Genomic DNA, 17449 nt, shown 5'->3' with positions numbered 1-17449 from the left:
AGACCTTGTTTTGCCCAAATCGCAGGGGCAAAACCATATGTCAAATTGTGTCCTATGACCAAGTAATCCTTTCTTCATTAGCATTTCCTTTATGGGTGAGGACTTACAGTTAAAGCTTAACCCAAATTGCTTTTCAATGAAGATATATTTTTCCCTCTAGAAACTGATACACAGGTGAATTTATAGAGCCAAATTAAAGCCTAAAAATTACTAAAATGTAAATCAGTATTGCAGGGCCAGGGCCACAAGCAGGAAGTCAAAAAGCCAGACAAGAAAATTGTGCCTGCACCTCAGCTAGCTCCATTAGGAAATCTCAAAGGCTCCTAAGGCTGAGAGAAAAAACCTGGAACATCATGATACGATCTATGGCTGAGGTCAGAGACTGAACGAGCCATTCTAGGAAAGAACAAAATTTCATTTTAATTCAGTTCCTTCTGTATGAGCACAATTTCACTTTCAAGCATTTACTTCCCATATCTGATCCTCCTCTGCTATTATGTCACCTTCAAAATTCAAATGTCCCCAGTGCAATAGTACTAAGAGGTAGGGCCTTTAAAAAGAGATTAGGTCATGAGAGCCCCTCTTCTCATGAATGAAATTAAGGTTCTTATCAAAGAGGCTCCAGACAGCATTCAGCTCATGTGCCCTGGCACCTTCTGCCACATGAGGACACGCAGCTTTTCTCCTTTCCAGAGGACCCAAGCACAAGGCGCCATCTTGGAAGCAGAGAGTAGCCCTCACTAGACAAGCAAACCTGCCCGTGCCTTAATCTTGGACTTCCCAGCCTCCAGAACTCTGAACAAATGAATTTTTGTTCTTTATAAATTACCCACTCTCAGGTATTTTGTTAAAGCAGCACTGAATGGGCTAAGACATCCACCAACGTTTACAAATGGTTTGAATGAATTGATGAAGACCCAAGACATGGACCGCTCATCAAATCATAAAGTTTCTGAGGAATAAAGCTTCAGCACTTCTCTTGACCAGCAAATTAGTGGAGAAGCAAACTAGAGCCTTCTGCCCTGGTATACTAACTATAATTGTCCTCAGGAGAAAACACGGAAGTTGTAGATATATACACGTTTCTTCTAAAACCCCAGTCATCCCTATTAGAATTGTAAAAACATCCACAGGGTCCTCCTAAGAGTCATCATCACTGTAGTGAGTCAGACATTTGGAGAAGATCCCAAAAGCTGGAGCAGCAGCCGGAGCCCTGTCTCTGGGACCCCAGCCACTGGCTCTAGGACGAGCCACTGGGCTCTGCCCTCAGGGTTGGCTCCCATAACTACATTGTCTTGTCTTTCATACAACTAAAGGGCCTTTCCCCAGATGAGGATGCCAGCTCTTAACTGCAACCTCCCCCTAGAGTGAATGCACCCAGCCCATCTGAAATACTCACTGGCCGGTGAGAACAGGCCAAGATGCGTATACCCTTGGTCGATTTTATGTTTCCTTTTTTGTGGCTCTCTGAAACACAGCCTGAGTTATGCAGAGTAATAAAGTCATTTTCAAGGTTTTTTCATCTACCTCCAACAATCCCTCTAGGGTAAATAGAGTTCCATTCATCATTAATAGACTCAAGGGAAAACAAAGTGATCAACACTGGACTCTATTTCCACTACCCCCACCCTTCCCAGCTTCAGGAAACAGCTTCAGCATTTGAGTGGGCAAATGAGAAACTATTTTTCTCATATAACACTGTAGGCCTAGAGCCACGGTCTACATGCTTTAGACATCATTAGCAGTATTTAAATTGCCAAGGAAGACACGGGACTAAAACTAGAACAGACCGAGGTTTCTCAACCTTGGCACTATTGAGGCTTTGGGCCTGCTTTACAGTGGGGGGCTGTCCTTTGCATTGTAGGATGTTGAGCAGCATGTCTGACCTCCACCCATTGGATACCAGTAGTACCCCCCAGTTGTGACAACCAAAAATGTCTCCAGGCATTGTCAAATGTCCTCTGGGAGGAGGGAAACAAAATCTCCCCATGGCTTAGAACCAGTGGAACAAGCCAGTGAAACCACTGTATTCTGAGAATGGAAGCTGAGCTGGCCCCCACGAATGTTTTCTACAGCAAATCACATTCAAGAGGTCCAATTCTGGCCGGGCGCGGTGGCTCAAGCCTGTAATCCCAGCACTTTGGGAGGCCGAGACGGGCGGATCACGAGGTCAGGAGATCGAGACCATCCTGGCTAACACGGTGAAACCCCGTCTCTACTAAAAAAATACAAAAAATTAGCTGGGCGAGATGGCGGGCACCTGTAGTCCCAGCTACTCGGGAGGCTGAGGCGAGAGAATGGCGTAAACCCGGGAGGCGGAGCTTGCAGTGAGCTGAGATCCGGCCACTGCACTCCAGCCTGGGCGACAGAGCGAGACTCCGTCTCAAAAAAAAAAAAAAAAAAAAAAGGGCCAATTTTGAAAAAAAGCCCTGTTAAGCAAAATTATCTCTTTTGGTCTAACCCTCCAAATCCTAAAGTTACATGGTTATGGAATTTGCTATGCAATCAACCTCTTTAGTCTGGTGACAATTGAGTTGTAAGTGCAGAAAACATAACATCTAATTTTGTGCTTATGAAACAGGCGTGGCCAGCATGAAGGGTTAGGCCTCATTTTGCGGCGTGGCTGCGAAATCGGTTGTTTCTTTCAGGCTATTCCTTCGGGTTCAAACATTTTCCCTTGGCACTTCCTTTCGAAATCAAACTATGTTGACTTAGCTTTGGAAGTTTTCTGTGGCCTCCCACAATTCTCAGGACAATCGCTGAAATAGTTGGTTGATATTTAACAGACGTTTTCCTAATGCTAGAAGGAAAGAAAGGTTCCACATTTCACTGCTTCAGCTTCTGAATTATTTTCATTCTTATAATTATGACCTTGTGGTGGATTTTCATGCCCAACAGTAACATCAAAAAGAACAGAACTGCATCTGTGGGTCCCATCACAAGCAACGAATGACAGATACGACTCTGAGTCCAATTTTGACCGTGGTCAGACGACTTCATTAGAAAATAAAAATTCAAAGACTACAACCCACAGGAGCCATGAAAACAAAAACATCACCATTTGCCAAAACCCTTGTCTGTCTGGATGGAGCAAGTTTATACTAACAAACTAAAGAATGAGAAAAAATGTATCTTGCAGACTGCAAAAGTTCATCTAGTTAAAAATGGGAGTATTTTCATTTTTAATTACCTTTGATTTGAATTCTTCCCTACAAAGAAATCTACATTATTAAATTGCAGTTGGCCTTATCATAATAGATGAAAGAAATCTTGAGCTGACCTGTTCCTGGTTAGCTGATTATGGAGGTGGGTAATCCGTTCTTGAGTCATCCTTTCCAAATGGCCTTTGTGACAGCTTAAAGAGCTTTCCAGCTCTGCAGTCCTATAATATGACCTTAATAGCCAATTCATGGTTCACTGGAAGTACTGACCGAATTTCCACAATGTCACACTCTTGGCAAAGAATGCCGCCAATTGCTTAACTCCAGGATAGCAGTGTGCCCTAACCACCACGTGGCTTCCTCTAGCCCACTCCAGAGGAAAACCCTCCCCGCAACGTAAAGAAGGTCCCGTCCATGAGAATACACCTACACTGACACGCTGGTGATAGTTTTTCTTTCATAGTCTCTCAAAAAAAGAAGAGGTCATTGCACTAAAGCACACATTTTTAGATCATTGCTTTATTTCACTAATTGTTCAACAACAAAGTTCATTCCTCTCAAGGTGGATCTTGAATCATTCCTTGTGTTCTCTTCCTCGTTCTGAATAAAAAAGATAATGAAGAAAAAGCCTGTACTTTTGGAGACCTAGAATCTTGATTGATGCTAATAAGCTTTTGACAGCAATTTCGTGTTACGATATTTCCTGCTGGCATCTTGGTGGTCTCACGGGGCTCCCCACCCTCCAGTGAAGATGGCTGTCCACAACTACCACCATTGAAACCAAAGGAAGTGTTGAAAAATGCACCTTTTACAATAAAAAAGTAGAAACCAATTCAATTTCCTCTTTTTTTTTTTTTACGAATATAAAGTTTCTTGTAAATATGTACAGTCTTTTGAGCTAGTTCTATATAGCAGGAAGCAGTTCACAGATGAGACACACAATATACATTTTCAGGCCTCAGGAAGCCCATTTCTCATGGAGATCCTAAATGAAATGCCAAGACTGAAAGACCAATTTTCAGTGACCTTTCCAAATACTGTGGACCAAGAGACAAAAACTTCAGCAAACATTCAATCAAATCTGCCCTGGGGACGGGAGGGGAGGGAGTACGACCCCACAGACTCCAAGCAACACGTGAAACGCGACAGCAGGACATTTGCCAAAGGAGCTACCACACGGAGGTTTGTAGGCGTTTTAAACAAGAAAGCACTTAGGTTAGGACACGAGCAGGAAGGAGCTGGGATGCAGGCCAGGTTGCGATCTGGAAAGGGATCGGAACTGTGGACACATGGTTGAAAACACGGTCGTGTTCACCTGCTGCGGTGGAAACGGGTCTACCTTTGAGCCTACCTGGGAGGTGCCTGGGTTGTTGAGGCGGGCCTAAGAGTCGTGGAGGACCCAAAGCAACAGATGCCTTGTGGGAGATTAAAGGCAGAAATAAGGCGCGAGTTAGCTTGCCAACTGCAAAGCCTCTAGGTTGGTTCTAGACCAGTTGCCAGGAATTTCGTACTCTTTAACAGGAGGGTCCAGAGACCCAGTGGGAGCCGCACTGCACCTAAGGACTTCCCAACCCGGGCGGAGCTGGAAGAGTTGAGCTGCGGCTGCTTTCTCATACTTCCTAGTCTCAGGTCCCCCAGCCCTAGGGAAAGGCTCATTTGGGAAGTCACAGTTTCGTGGGGTAGAACCGCGCTGGATTGGGTGTGAACAGAGTCATCCTCGGCAGGCAGGGAAGTGTGAAGTTCGGAGGGGACACTGAGTGGGAGGTGGTGGTTTGCTGAAATCCTTCTCTGGTCGTAAGGCTTGAGCGTTTTGTTTTTTTTTGTTTGTTCAGTGCTACAGACTGCAGCTTGTGGTGGCCAGTTAGTCGGCAAGTCGTCAGAGGGTCTCGATTCGGCAGGAGCTATGGGATGGTATTAATACATTGGCAGAGCAACCCAAGGGGGCAGCACATGCAGTAAACCGCCATGCAGAACTCCCGACGGGCCTCTTCCCCATCCCACAGTGGGGAACAACACACCGTCACAGACAGGAGGTGGGAGCCCCCGTCCCCTCCCCGACCCCGAGACCCAGGAGTGCTGGGCTCCGAGCAAGTCTATTGCATGCTTTCCTGGCCAAAGCTACATGGCAAGCGGGAACAGCAGGCTGGGGAGATGACGCTGGGGGGCGGGGAAGGAAAGCGTCTCGAGGTCCCTTGGCCCCAAGTCACTGCCTCCGAGCTGAGGCCCGATGACCTCCGTACATTCTCAGCTGGTGGGAGGGGAAGTCGTCAAGGCCATAAAAGGCAATGAAAACAGTAAACATTTGGCTATGATGTCACCCTGGGGAAAGCAGGGCCATCTATGAGAATGAACAGGAACAAGGATGAACCTACGTGGCTGCGGGAGGTTGGCCAACTGACCGGGACTCTTCTATACTATGCCTCGGTAGCAAAGACCTGATGATGTGATCTAGCTAAAAATGACTACAACAGGAAATACGTTGCTATTCAAATCTATTAAGAATTCTGTTGTCTTAAAAAAAAAAAAAAAAAAGAAACACAAAAAAAAAACAACCAATCCTAGGATATTAAAGTAGCTAATTAGGGTTCTAACCACGCTGTAGTTAGCATCCCGGTTGGTTCCCTTTGATGAACTAACTGGTACAGGCTAGAGCTAGGTACAAAAGTTTGTGAACGCTTTGAAAGAGTAACAAAGTGCAAAGAGATGGCTGCAGGGAGGTGCCCAGGGCAGGCACCGGGCCTGACAGCTCCGAAGAGCCTCAGCCACCTGCCTCTCCTGGAGACAGGGGTGTCCGTGCTGAGGTGGGTCTGGGCCCCATTGAGCCAGAGGGTGGCTGAGAACGTGGGCGCTTGGGTCCCCATCAGCAGAGTTCCATGGTGTGTTTGGTGTTTCCTGCAGATCGAGATGAGGAGTTGGTTTTTCTGGCTGAGATTTATACTGAAGACTGGTCCCAGACCTAGGAGTGAAATGAGGAGGAGGAGTGTTAGCCATCCGAGGCCAGAAGTTGCTGTGCTCACCTTGCACGATGCAAATGGGAATCTGCAGCCCCTGGGCTATCCCCTTCAGCAGTTAGCAGTGAGTGCTCAGCAGGGCAGCACCCGCTCCAGAGCCTGGGAAAGCCAGGGAGTGAAACTCACTGGAAAATCCGAAAACCGTGTGTGTACCTGTGTTGCTGTAAGCATGTTAACGCACACACATGCACATACACAGTTTCATCAGTCAATTGGGAGGGATGAGAAGCCACATGGATGGTGTTTCCTTCTTTCTTTACCAGCAGGTGAACTGCACGTGGCATCAGAAGGAGAATGCCACCCAGAAAATCAGCCCCAAATGGCAGAAAGGTGGCTCCTTGGCCTGCTCAGCCTGCTGAGGAGGCACCAAGCACTTGAGCCATCCCCTGCCTGGGGGAGCCCCTGGTCTTCAACACCTATCCCTCTCCTAGACCTAAGAATTACACAGATCATTCATGCACATGATTTAAACATTTATAAAAGCTCAAAGTTCTTCTGGAAGGCAACCACTGTGAACACTTTTCTGTGTAGCCTTCCAGAAAAACAATTTATATATACACATGAGTGGGCCGAGCGTGGTGACTCACGCCTGTAATCCCAGCATTTTGGGAGGCCAAGGTGTGAGGACTGCTTGAGCTTAGGAGTCCAAGACCAGCCTGGGCACATAGCGACGTTCTGTCTCTAAAAAAAATTAAAAGGGGGGTGGGGGTGGGAATTAGACAGATGGTGGCTTAAGCCTATAGTCCCAGCTATTCAGGAGGCTGAGGCTGGAGGATCACTTGAGCCCAGAAGTTCAACACCGTGGTGAGCTATGATCATGCCACTGCACTCCAGCCTGGGCAACACAGTAAGACCGTGACTCTAAAACAACCAAAAACAAAAACAAACAAAAAAAAAAGTGGGGGAAAAAGCCAGACACGGTAGCTACAGCCCAAATTCCCAACTACTCAGGAGGCTGAAGTGAGAGGATGGCTTGAGCCCAGAAGTTCCAGGTTGCCGTGAGCTATAATCACACCACTGCACTCCAGCCTAGGTAACACAGCAAGACGCTCTCTCAAAAAAAAAAAAAAAAAAAAAAAAAAAAAAAAAAAAAGCATATGTGTGTATGTGTGTGAATCTATATGTATAGTAAAGCATGGAACATTTCATATAGGATGCTATCATTTGGGTTTTAAAAAGGAGAGCACACATATTTGCTTGTATGCACAGAATATCTCTAGAAACTGCTACCGCTTGCCTCTGGAGAAGGGAAAACATATTTTTTGGTAGCTATTATATTTTGAGTATACACATACATATTTTCCTTTTTAATCACACACACGTTATCCATTTGCTTAGGAAGCTATTTCTTTTTTTTTTTTTTTTTTTTTTGAGACGGAGTCTCGCTCTGTCGCCCAGGCTGCAGTGCAGTGGCGAGATCTCGGCTCACTGCAAGCTCCACCTCCCGGGTTCATGCCATTCTCCTGCCTCAGCCTCCCGAGGAGCTGGGACTACAGGTGCCCGCCACCACGCTTGGCTAATTTTTTTTTTTTTTTTAGTAGAGACGGGGTTTCACCGTGTTAGGATGGTCTGCATCTCCTGACCTCGTGATTCGCCCGCCTCAGCCTCCCAAAGTGCTGGGATTACAGGCGTGAGCCACCTCACCGGGCCAGGAAGCTACTTCTTAAAGTACATTTTCTTCCTAAACTCCTGTGTCTCACAAAGTCTGAATTACAGTCATGGAGTTCCTTTTTTAAACAATAGTGGCCCCGTGGGGGCCTCAGTTCCCCAAGTCACTCCTGGCCTCCGCAACAGACACACAGGCCTCGGGAGGTTGCCTCACCTTGTTCACCTGGGACAGCGGGGTCCTCACGGCTCCCGCAGGCAGCCGGCCCCTGCTGCTGTCTTCAAACAGCCTCCCGGGGGACCGCTCTCTCCGCGTGCTGAGCATCCGGCCCGGGGACTTCTCCCGCTCCAGGGGGCGGCCAGGAGACTTGTCCCTGCGCAGCTCGGTCCGCCCCTCGCGGTAGCGGTGCGGTGTGCTTGGCTCTCGGGGGTGGCTGGGGCCTTCGGGCGGCGCTGGGCTGGAGGCCACGCGCTTGGTGATGTGCTCGTTGTACGTGGGCGGGCCTCGCTTGTTGGGGCTGCTGGCGACAAAAGAGGAACGTAGGGAGCTGGGAGGTCACAATCCCAGAGGGGCATTTTACTTCTTCCCTGCGGAACCCCCCGCTTGACCCGGCCTCACCACTGATTATCAACAGATTAGATCTGGAGTTCTTTGGACTTTGCCTGCGTTTGATTTTTGGCAGCAAAGACAGGGAAGACAGCAAAGATGGCAACAAAAGACAACCCACCTTCCTCAGTGCAGGCTTTCATTTACTGAGCACATACTGTGCACCAGGCCTGTGCTAAGCTCTTCACCTGCCATCTCTCATCATCTCATTAAATCATCACAGCAGCTCTTGAGCTAGGAACAAGCATGACCCTCACTGTACAAGCAAGAAAATGGGGACAGACAGGAGTTAGCTGACTCACCTGAGCTGAGCTAATGAGTGGTAAAGCTGGGATTCCAATAAAGACAAGTTTGATAGGTCGGGCGCAGTGGCACACACCTGTAATCCCAGCACTTTGGGAGGCCGAAGCAGGCAGATCACGAGGTCAGGAGTTCGAGACCAGCCTGGCCAACATGGTGAAACCCCATCTCTACTAAAATACAAAAATTAGCCAGGCGTGGTGGCATGCGCCTGTAGTCCCAGCTACTCAGGAGGCTGAGGCAGGAGAATTACTTGAACCCAGGAGGCAGAGGTTGCAGTGAGTCGAGATCGAGCCACTGCATTCCAGCCCGGGCAACAAAGTGAGACTCCGTCTCAAAAAAAAAAAAAAAAAAAAAGACCAGTTTGATGTCATAAGCCCCATACTATATCCTACTGACCTAGTATTTCCCAGAGCCTAGAAGGCACAGAAGGAAGTCTTCATCTAGGAGGTCAGCCTGCTAAGACCCAGAAGTCAGGGGCCCACAAAGGCCCTCAGTGCAAGGGAGCAGTTTGGGGAAACCCTGTACTCATCACTGTTAACTGCCATGTCTGTCCCGCTCCTGGGTCTGGTGTTTGGTCACCTCTCCCCCCAGGTGGCTTTCCAAGAGTCTCTCTGACACCTGATGCGAATGCAGATGCTCAGACAGTTGATGGTTCTCAGTCATGGCAATAAGATGACCGAGAGGTGTAGGGATCAGGCCTGACAGAATCAGGAAACTGAGCAGGGCAGACAAAAACAGTAGAGCAGGCTCAGAAAACGTCCCAGGCCTCAAAGGTTGATAATTAGTAACCAAACAGCTGAAAACACTGGGGCCTTTTTGTACGACCCAACCCAACCCAACCCTCCACCCATTCCTGGCCTGGATATTTCAAATGAAGATTTCAGCAGACCCAGGGCCCAAACTCCCTCTCTGAAGATGTAGTAAGACCCAGAAACACAGAGAGAACTGAAATGTGGCCTTCTGAGTCAATTCTTTCCCACCCTCGATCAGCTCAAAAAGTACTAGAGTCCCTGTTATCTCAGTATAATTCATGCTTGGAAAAGGCCCTACTTAAAATGGGGAAAAAAAATTATAGTGAATATTACTTGAAAACATATTTTGTTTGACTGAGGCTTTATCTTGGAATATAAACTTATTTTATGCTAGATATTTTTTAGTATTTAAATTACAATGCAGCTGATTCCAAAAATGAACCCAGTATGAATCACAGAATGATTTGTTTTGTGCTAATTCTCTCAACAAAATTGTTGCTAACATGCTCTGACATCAACGTTGGACACGTTGGACTTTTGCAGTAAGATCCTACAGAAGGCTCTTTGAAATATTTGAAAAAGCCGGGAACAGTGATGCATGCCTGTAGTCCTAGCTATTAGGAAGGCTAAGGAAGGAGAATCACTTGAGCCCAGGAGTTCGAGACCAGTCCAGGCAATATGGCAAGACCCCACTTCTAAAAAACTAAAACTAAAAATTAGAAAAAGAAAAGTGTAGAGCATCACTGGTTTTCCCAAAGGACTATCTTAATCCTTGATATTTAAATCCTTCTCATTGGAAGAGGCTATCATTTTATCAACTTGTTCATTTCTTTCTTCAATTATTGGTCTAACTGTATCAGAACCTCCTCTGTCAACGTCCACAATTGAGAAGCGACAGCAAAGACAGCATTTACTGTGGAAGAAGAGACTCTAGAACAGGCTTGAGGGCCAAATCCGGAAGATGCTTGTTTTTATAAATAAAGTTTTATTGGAATGAAGCCATGCCCATCTGGTTATGCATTGTCTTACAGCTGCTTCCGCATGACCGCAACAGGGCTGAGCAGCTGAGACAGAGACCATATGGCTCACAAAGCCGAAAACATTTACCATCTAGACCTGTGCAGAAAAAGTTTGCCAGTTCCTCCTCTACAGAGAGGTTGGTGTGCAGAGATAATTTCATAAGGGCTCAGTTCATAGTGAATAGTTTCATGCCATGCTCTTGCTTTCCCATGTAACTGTAATGTTTGGAGATTCAGACAGCAAATGCTCAGAAGACCAGAACCCCTGTCTGTGCAGCAGTATGATTTAAGATAATGCAGATTTCAACATCTTGAAATCAAAGTTTATATTCATCTCTAGCCATATGGCTTTGAAATCTGGAAGACAAATAAAAAAATAAATTCCAAGTAGGAGAACTACATTAAGCCTACTTGTAATGGAAAAGAAATGGTAAGATGTGTCCACAGGAAACTATCATAAAACAAATGAGAGGGTGCTCACTGCCCAGGGGAAGAAGGATTGCTCAAGGGAAGGCCATTCAGGACGTCAGCTGAGATTAACGGGAGGGAGGAACACACCCGTCATTTCAAGCCAAGTGGGCAGTCTTCCATCTCCTTATCCATTAATGACCCATAATCTACCACATCAATTTTATGGTCTTTTTGGCAAGGAGTTACATTTCCTGCTCTGCTAAACAGACCAGGGCAACGAAGCCTGCAGTGAATCAGACCCAGAAAGCCAACCCTCAACTGCCCAAAGAAGTCAGCGACCAAAAGATCGTTCTATAAGCCAAGAGATAACCAACTACTGATTTTCCAGACATAATACAGGAAAGCGAACACTTTTCTGCCCCTTATTCACAGGAATTGGAACTGTTTTGATCACATAGTAAGCAATTCCTTTGAGAGACTATATAGTCTCAAAAGCAAGGTGCCTGGCTACCTATCTAGTGAGGCAACAGAGGAAAAAAATCTAATTACAATACTTCAATGTGTTTCTGGCATGACTTGGGAACTACTTAAAGAAGATCTAGACATTTTCAGGGGAAGACTGTGGTGCACTAAGCAGTCACTCTTGAAGCAGGGCCAAGCCAAGAGTTAGGAGCATTTAATTATTGGCACTTCTGGTTTTTCAGCAAGTGCCCCAGGTTAAAACCACACTAACCAAACATTTCAGATTAATTAGCTCCTATACATCAACAAAAGAGAGACCATTCATTAGGACAGTCTTGCCTAAGATCTTGGTATTTTGTAATATTAGTTGTGGTTCTTCCACCAAATTATGGGCCCCTGGAATATAAGAACAATGCTTTCTACATCTCTGTATCCCCAGCCATAGACATTATGTCAGACACATGGTATGGGGCCCACATAACCATTTATAAGGTAGACACACAGGGCTGGTAAACCAGTCCAGAAGATTATCTTAGGCCATTTATTCCCTGGGTTAAATAATCTGAGACCTTCTTTGCAGGCCAAGGTTTCAAACTTCCTACACCTCGAGCTGGATCTAGCTCCCAGCACTGTGTCAAGACGAGGCCAGTCCCACTTCCACATGCAGCTGGTGGGACTGCAAATGGGAGAAGCCTTCAGGGCAGAAAACTCCACACTGTCCATCAGATTTACAAACACACCTCAGCCGTCACCCATTCATTCCTTCTCTTGGAATTTATCCTACAGTTAGACTCCTCAGCATGTAAAATGACATAAGGAGAAAGTCATTTATTGCAGCAACAGACTGGAGACAAACAGCCATTGATGAACAAGCAGTTAAACGAATTAAGGTACAGCCCTGATAAGGAGGGTTGTGCAGGCATCTGGGGAGAAATGAATGAAGAACTACTTCTCACACTGACATGGAGCAATTACCAAGACACATCAAGGTACAGAAGAGTATGCAGAATATGCTGCCACTTGTGTTAAAAAGGAGGGGTGGTCATGTGCAGTGGCTCACGCCTGTAATCCCAGCACTTTGGGAGGTCAGGGCGGGCAAATTGCTCGAGCCCAGGAGTTCAAGACCAGCCTGGGCAACGTGGTAAAACCTTGTCTCTACAAAAAATACAAAAATTAGGCCGGGCGCGGTGGCTCAAGCCTGTAATCCCAGCACTTGGGAGGTCCGCAGACGGGCCGGATCACAAGGTCAGGAGATCGAGAACCATCCTGGCAATAACGGTGAAACCCGTCCCTACCTAAAAAATACAAAAAACCAGCCGGGCGACGAGGCGGGCGCTGTAGTCCCAGCTACTCGGGAGGCGAGACAGGAGACATGGCGCAACCCGGGAAGCCGGAGCTGCATGAGCGGAGAGCCGGCCACTGCATCCAGCCTGGGCGCAAGCAGACTCCGCCTCAAAAAAAAAAAAAAAAAAAAAAAAAAAAAAAAAAAAAAATTAGCCAGATGTGGCGGGCGCCTAGTAGCCCGTAGTCCCAGCTACTTGGCGGGAGGCTGAAGTCAGGGGCTCTCTTGAGCCCAGGAGGCGGAGGTTGCAGTGAGCCAAGATCACGCCACTGTACTCCAGCCCAGGCACAGAGTGAGACCCTAACAACAACAACAAAAAAACACAAGGAGGGGAAGGGCACTTCCAGAATGCCACAGTAAGGACTTCTGACAACCTGTTTCTCCATAAAAGCAACAAGATCACTGGCAATTGTCAAAATCAACTTTTCAGAGCTCTGGAAATTAACCCTAGCCCTTTAAGCGGCCACTCTCGAGGCAGGGTCAAACCAAAAGAGTCAGGAGCACATAGGTATTTGGCACCTCTGCTTTTCCAGCAAGTTCCTGGGATCAAAACCACACTGAACAAGCATGTTGCAAAAAAGGCCTGCAACAATTCAAAGAGTGTTTATGCAAGAAAAAGGAATCTCAGCAAGAACCGAATGTTTTGTGACATTTTAACTTGCCCTATACCCACTCCCCTCTCCCCAGATCTGCGGAAGAGTTGAAACCATGTCCCTTAGAACCACAGTAGCTGTGAAAACCAGCAGTCTAGTAGCCACTGGAGGGAGCAGATCAGGATTGAAGCTCCCCAGAAAGCCCCATCCCCAGAAAACTGTCGCTATCTGACCTATCTAGCTACACTCCCTGGAAAAGGCCCATTATCAGGGCAGTGGATCTGACTCTGTACATTTGGTTGTACAGCTGTCCCTTGGTGGCCTGGGGGACTGGTTCCAGGACTTCCTGTGGATACCAAAATCTGTGGATGCTCACATCTCTTATATTCAATGGTATAGGGCCAGACACAGTGCTTCAGGCCTATAAACCTAGCACTTTGGGAGGCCCAGGTGGGCAGATCACTTGAGCCTAGGAGTTTGAGACCAGCCTGGGCAACATGGTAAAACCCCATCTCTACAAAAAATACAAAAATTAGCTGAGTGTGGTGGTGCATGCCTGTAATCCCAGCTACTCAGCAGGCTGAGGTAGGAGGATCACCTGAGCCCAGGGAGGTAGAGGCTGCAGTGAGCTGTGATCGTACCAATGCATTCCAGCCTAGACGACAGAGACCCTGTCCCAAAAAAAAAGGAGGGGGGGTGTATTTGCATATAACCTACACACATCCTGTTGTACACTTTAAATCATCTCTAGATTACTTATAACACCTAATACAATGTAAATGCTCTGTATATAGCTGTTATACTGTATTGTTTAGGGAATAATGACAATTTGTAAAAGCCTGAACATGTGCAGTACAAACAAAATTATTTTTTCAAATATTTTCAATCCATGGTGTGTTGAATCTACAGAGGCATAACCTATAGACAGAGAGGGCTGGCTGTATCAGCATAAAGGATTCCTAAATGGAAACACAAAAACTTCACAAAATTGGTTCCTTCCCAGGTGAGGACCCGGAGAGAGGGAGTGAGGAGAGTTAGGAGGCAAGAGAGATCCAGAAGAGAGGCTCTATACTGTATACCTTTTTTATCCTTTGAATTCTGTGCCCTGTGATTAGATTATCAATTCAAAAACAAGTAAAATTTAAAAAATAAAATTTAAAAAGAATGCCTTTTAAGAAGAGGCCTTTTCTGCAACATGCTTGTTCAACGTGGTTTTGATCCCAGGAACTTGCTGGAAAAGCAAAGGTGTCAAATAACCATGTGCTCCTGACTCTTTTGGTTTGACCCTGCCTGACAGTGGCTCCTCAAAGGGTTAGTTTCCAGAGCTCTGAAAAGTTGATTTTTATAACTGCCAGTGGTCCCGTTGTTTTTATGGAGAAACACATTGTCAGAGGTCCTTACTCGGGCATTCTGGAAGTGCCTTTTCCCTCCTTTTTTGGTTTTGAGATAGGGTCTCACTCTGTGCCCAGGCTGGAGTACAGCGGCGTGATCTCGGCTCACTGTAACCTCCACCTCCTGGGCTCAAGCAATCCCCGCCACCTCAGCCTCCAGAGTAGCTGGGATTACAGGCACACACCACACCTGGCTAATTTTTGTATTTTTAGTAGAGATGGGGTTTTACCACGTTGCCCAGGCTGGTCTTGAACTCCTGGGATCAAGTGATCTGCCCGCCCTGGCCTCCCAAAGTGCTGGGATTACAGGCGTGAGTCACTGCACCACCTCCCCTCCTTTTTAATACAAGTGGCAGCATATTCTGCATACTCTCCTGTACCTTGATGTGTCCTGGCGATTGCTCCATGTCACTGTGAGTTCTTCATTCATTTTTCCCCAGATGCCTGCACAACATTCCTTCCCAGGGCTGTACTTTAATTTATTTAACTGCTTCTTTATCAATGGCTGTTTGAGTCCAGTCCTGTTCAGGAGGTCTCGCATTCCAGGGAAGGCACCAGGCTGGCCGGAGTCCCTGGCCTGCTCTCACGACCTCACATCTCTGGACCTCCAGGCATGGCTTGCCTTCCCTCCTGCCTGAGCATCCGTCACTGGTCCCCCTGCCCCCACCTCATATCTGATGGGAAATCCTCCCTCACCTCCACGTCCAGGCTTTAAATCACCCCACCAGAGCCTCATCCTTCCATGCCCTAATCTATGATTGCCCGCATCTCTCCCACTGAGCTGTGAGTGCTATCACGGAGGGGCTGTGTCTGTTTTAATCACCATTCTCCCTCCCCCACAAGCCCAACTAGCACCACAAAATACCTGCTAAAGCAATAAATGCCTAATTTGTGCTCCATTTTTCACCAAGCCAATGAAAATACCCATGAGAGAAAGATCAGACCTCTCCCCTCTGACTTTTACAAGGTGGTATTTTTGAATTCTCCTGATGCTCATAAAGGTCTGTGTCATTTCAGTGCCACAGATCGCAAAGAAATCAGTGATTTGAGCTTAAGGACAAAGTGAAGATTGAGAAACATTCTACTGGTTTAGTATCATTTCCTTCTGCCTTGCAGAAAGGCACGTTGCCCCCAGTCCTGAGGACGAGGAGAAGCTGGTTACCTGCGGGAGGTGGACGGGCCCCGGTGGTGGTCAGTGCCAGACTCCTTCACGAGGTTTCCCTTGCAGCAAATGACCCTTAATTTATCCTGGTATGAGGATGCCAAGTAAATCGCTCCCGAGGAAATGGCAGGGCCCAGGTAGCGTGGGTTCGGGATGTCCAGGTACGCTCGGGCAGGGGTCCTGCAGAGTCCCAGAGTTCCAGTTACCCTCATTGCAGGCTACCTCCATTGCTAGGCAGGTTAGGAAGGAACATGCAGCCAGCCCCAACACCTACCCCAACAGTTGAGGTTTTCCAAGCATGGTAGGATAATGCTTACCCTGCCGAGGAGCGTGCCTGGATCTCAATTACTTCGAGTGAGTTGAAGTGGGTCACAAACAGATAGGGTTCTCTGTAGGCTGTGTGATCACCATGCAGGCACAGTGTGGGCCAAAGAATGGTGAAAAGAGGGAAAATCAAAATCTGGCTGCAATGCATTCTTTGACCCAGCAATCCTGTGTAAAGCAATTCACCCCACAAATACCTATCTGTGTGCCAGAACAGTCATGCGTGTTCGAGGAGAGTCACTGCCATGTGGTTTGTTACAGCAGAAGATGTAAAACAACTCAAGTGTACAGTGTAGGCATTGGCTAAATAAATTATAATACATCTGGCCGGGCGTGGTGGCTCACGCCTGTAATCCCAACACTTTGGGAGTCCAAGGCGGGTGAATCACCTGAAGTCAGGAGTTCGAGACCAGCCTGGCCAACATGGTGAAACCCCATCTCTATCAAAAACACAAAAATTAGCCAGGCATGTTGGTATATGCCTGTAATCCCAGCTACTCAGGAGGCTGAGGCAGGAGAATCACTTGAACCCAAGAGGCAGAGGTGACAGTGAGCTGAGATGGCACCACTGCACTCCGGCCTGGGCAACAGAGGGAGACTCCATCTCAAACAAAAAAAATTATAATACATCTATGGAATTCTGCACAGCTATAAATATGCATGAAAAGGCTGTCTTCATACAGATATGAAAGAATGCCCAAGGTACATTGCTCAGTGCAAAAAATAAGGTTCAGAATCATGTGGGAAGTATGCTACCTTACTGATTTTTTAAAAGGTGGAAAAAAGAATATATATATTTTATGTGCTAGTATTTGCATAAAGTACTGGAAGGACAAGAAACTCATATGAGCTTTTTTTTTCTTTGAAGGAATAGGGATGGAAAATTTGGGAGATGGACACACTGGGTGAGACTTTTCATTGTACCTTTTAAAACTGATTGTAAACATCAAAGAATTTGATTTTAAAAAAGACTGGGTTTGGGCTGAGCACAGTGGCTCATGCCTGTAATCTCAGCACTTTGGGAGGCCAAGGCAGGTGGATCACCTGAGATCAGGAGTTCGAGACCAGCCTGGTCAACATGGTGAAACCCTGTCTCTACTAAAAATACAAAAAATTAGCTGGGTGTGGTGGCAGGTGCCTGTAATCCCAGCTACTTGGGAGGCTGAGGCAGGAGAATCACTTGAACCCGGGAGGCAGAGGTTGCAGTGAGCTGAGATTGCGCCATTGCACTCCAGCCTGGGCAACAAAAACGAAAATCCGACTCAAAAAAAAAAAAAGACTGGGTTCAGTTTTTTTTTTTTTTTTT

At 46.7% G+C, this 17449-nt stretch overlaps 1 protein-coding gene across 1 annotated transcript in view; it reads right to left on the bottom strand.

Moving 5' to 3' along the window:
* Nucleotides 1-3666: 3666 nt before the first annotated feature.
* CIT (citron rho-interacting serine/threonine kinase) overlaps nucleotides 3667-17449 on the bottom strand; it is a 203630-nt gene continuing 189847 nt past the window's right edge. The window contains exons 43-46 of the mRNA XM_017879082.1: nucleotides 16137-16351; nucleotides 15820-15999; nucleotides 7995-8298; nucleotides 3667-6117 (exon numbers count right to left, since the gene is read on the bottom strand). Coding sequence (XP_017734571.1) covers nucleotides 6094-6117; nucleotides 7995-8298; nucleotides 15820-15999; nucleotides 16137-16351 — 723 coding nt within the window. The 3' untranslated portion in view covers nucleotides 3667-6093. The remainder of the gene's footprint in view (nucleotides 6118-7994; nucleotides 8299-15819; nucleotides 16000-16136; nucleotides 16352-17449) is intronic.

The sequence above is a fragment of the Rhinopithecus bieti genome, unplaced genomic scaffold (assembly GCF_001698545.2).
Source record: "Rhinopithecus bieti isolate Rb0 unplaced genomic scaffold, ASM169854v2 scaffold_11938, whole genome shotgun sequence".
Lineage (NCBI taxonomy): Eukaryota > Metazoa > Chordata > Mammalia > Primates > Cercopithecidae > Rhinopithecus > Rhinopithecus bieti.
This window is presented reverse-complemented; position numbering and strand designations above follow the sequence as displayed.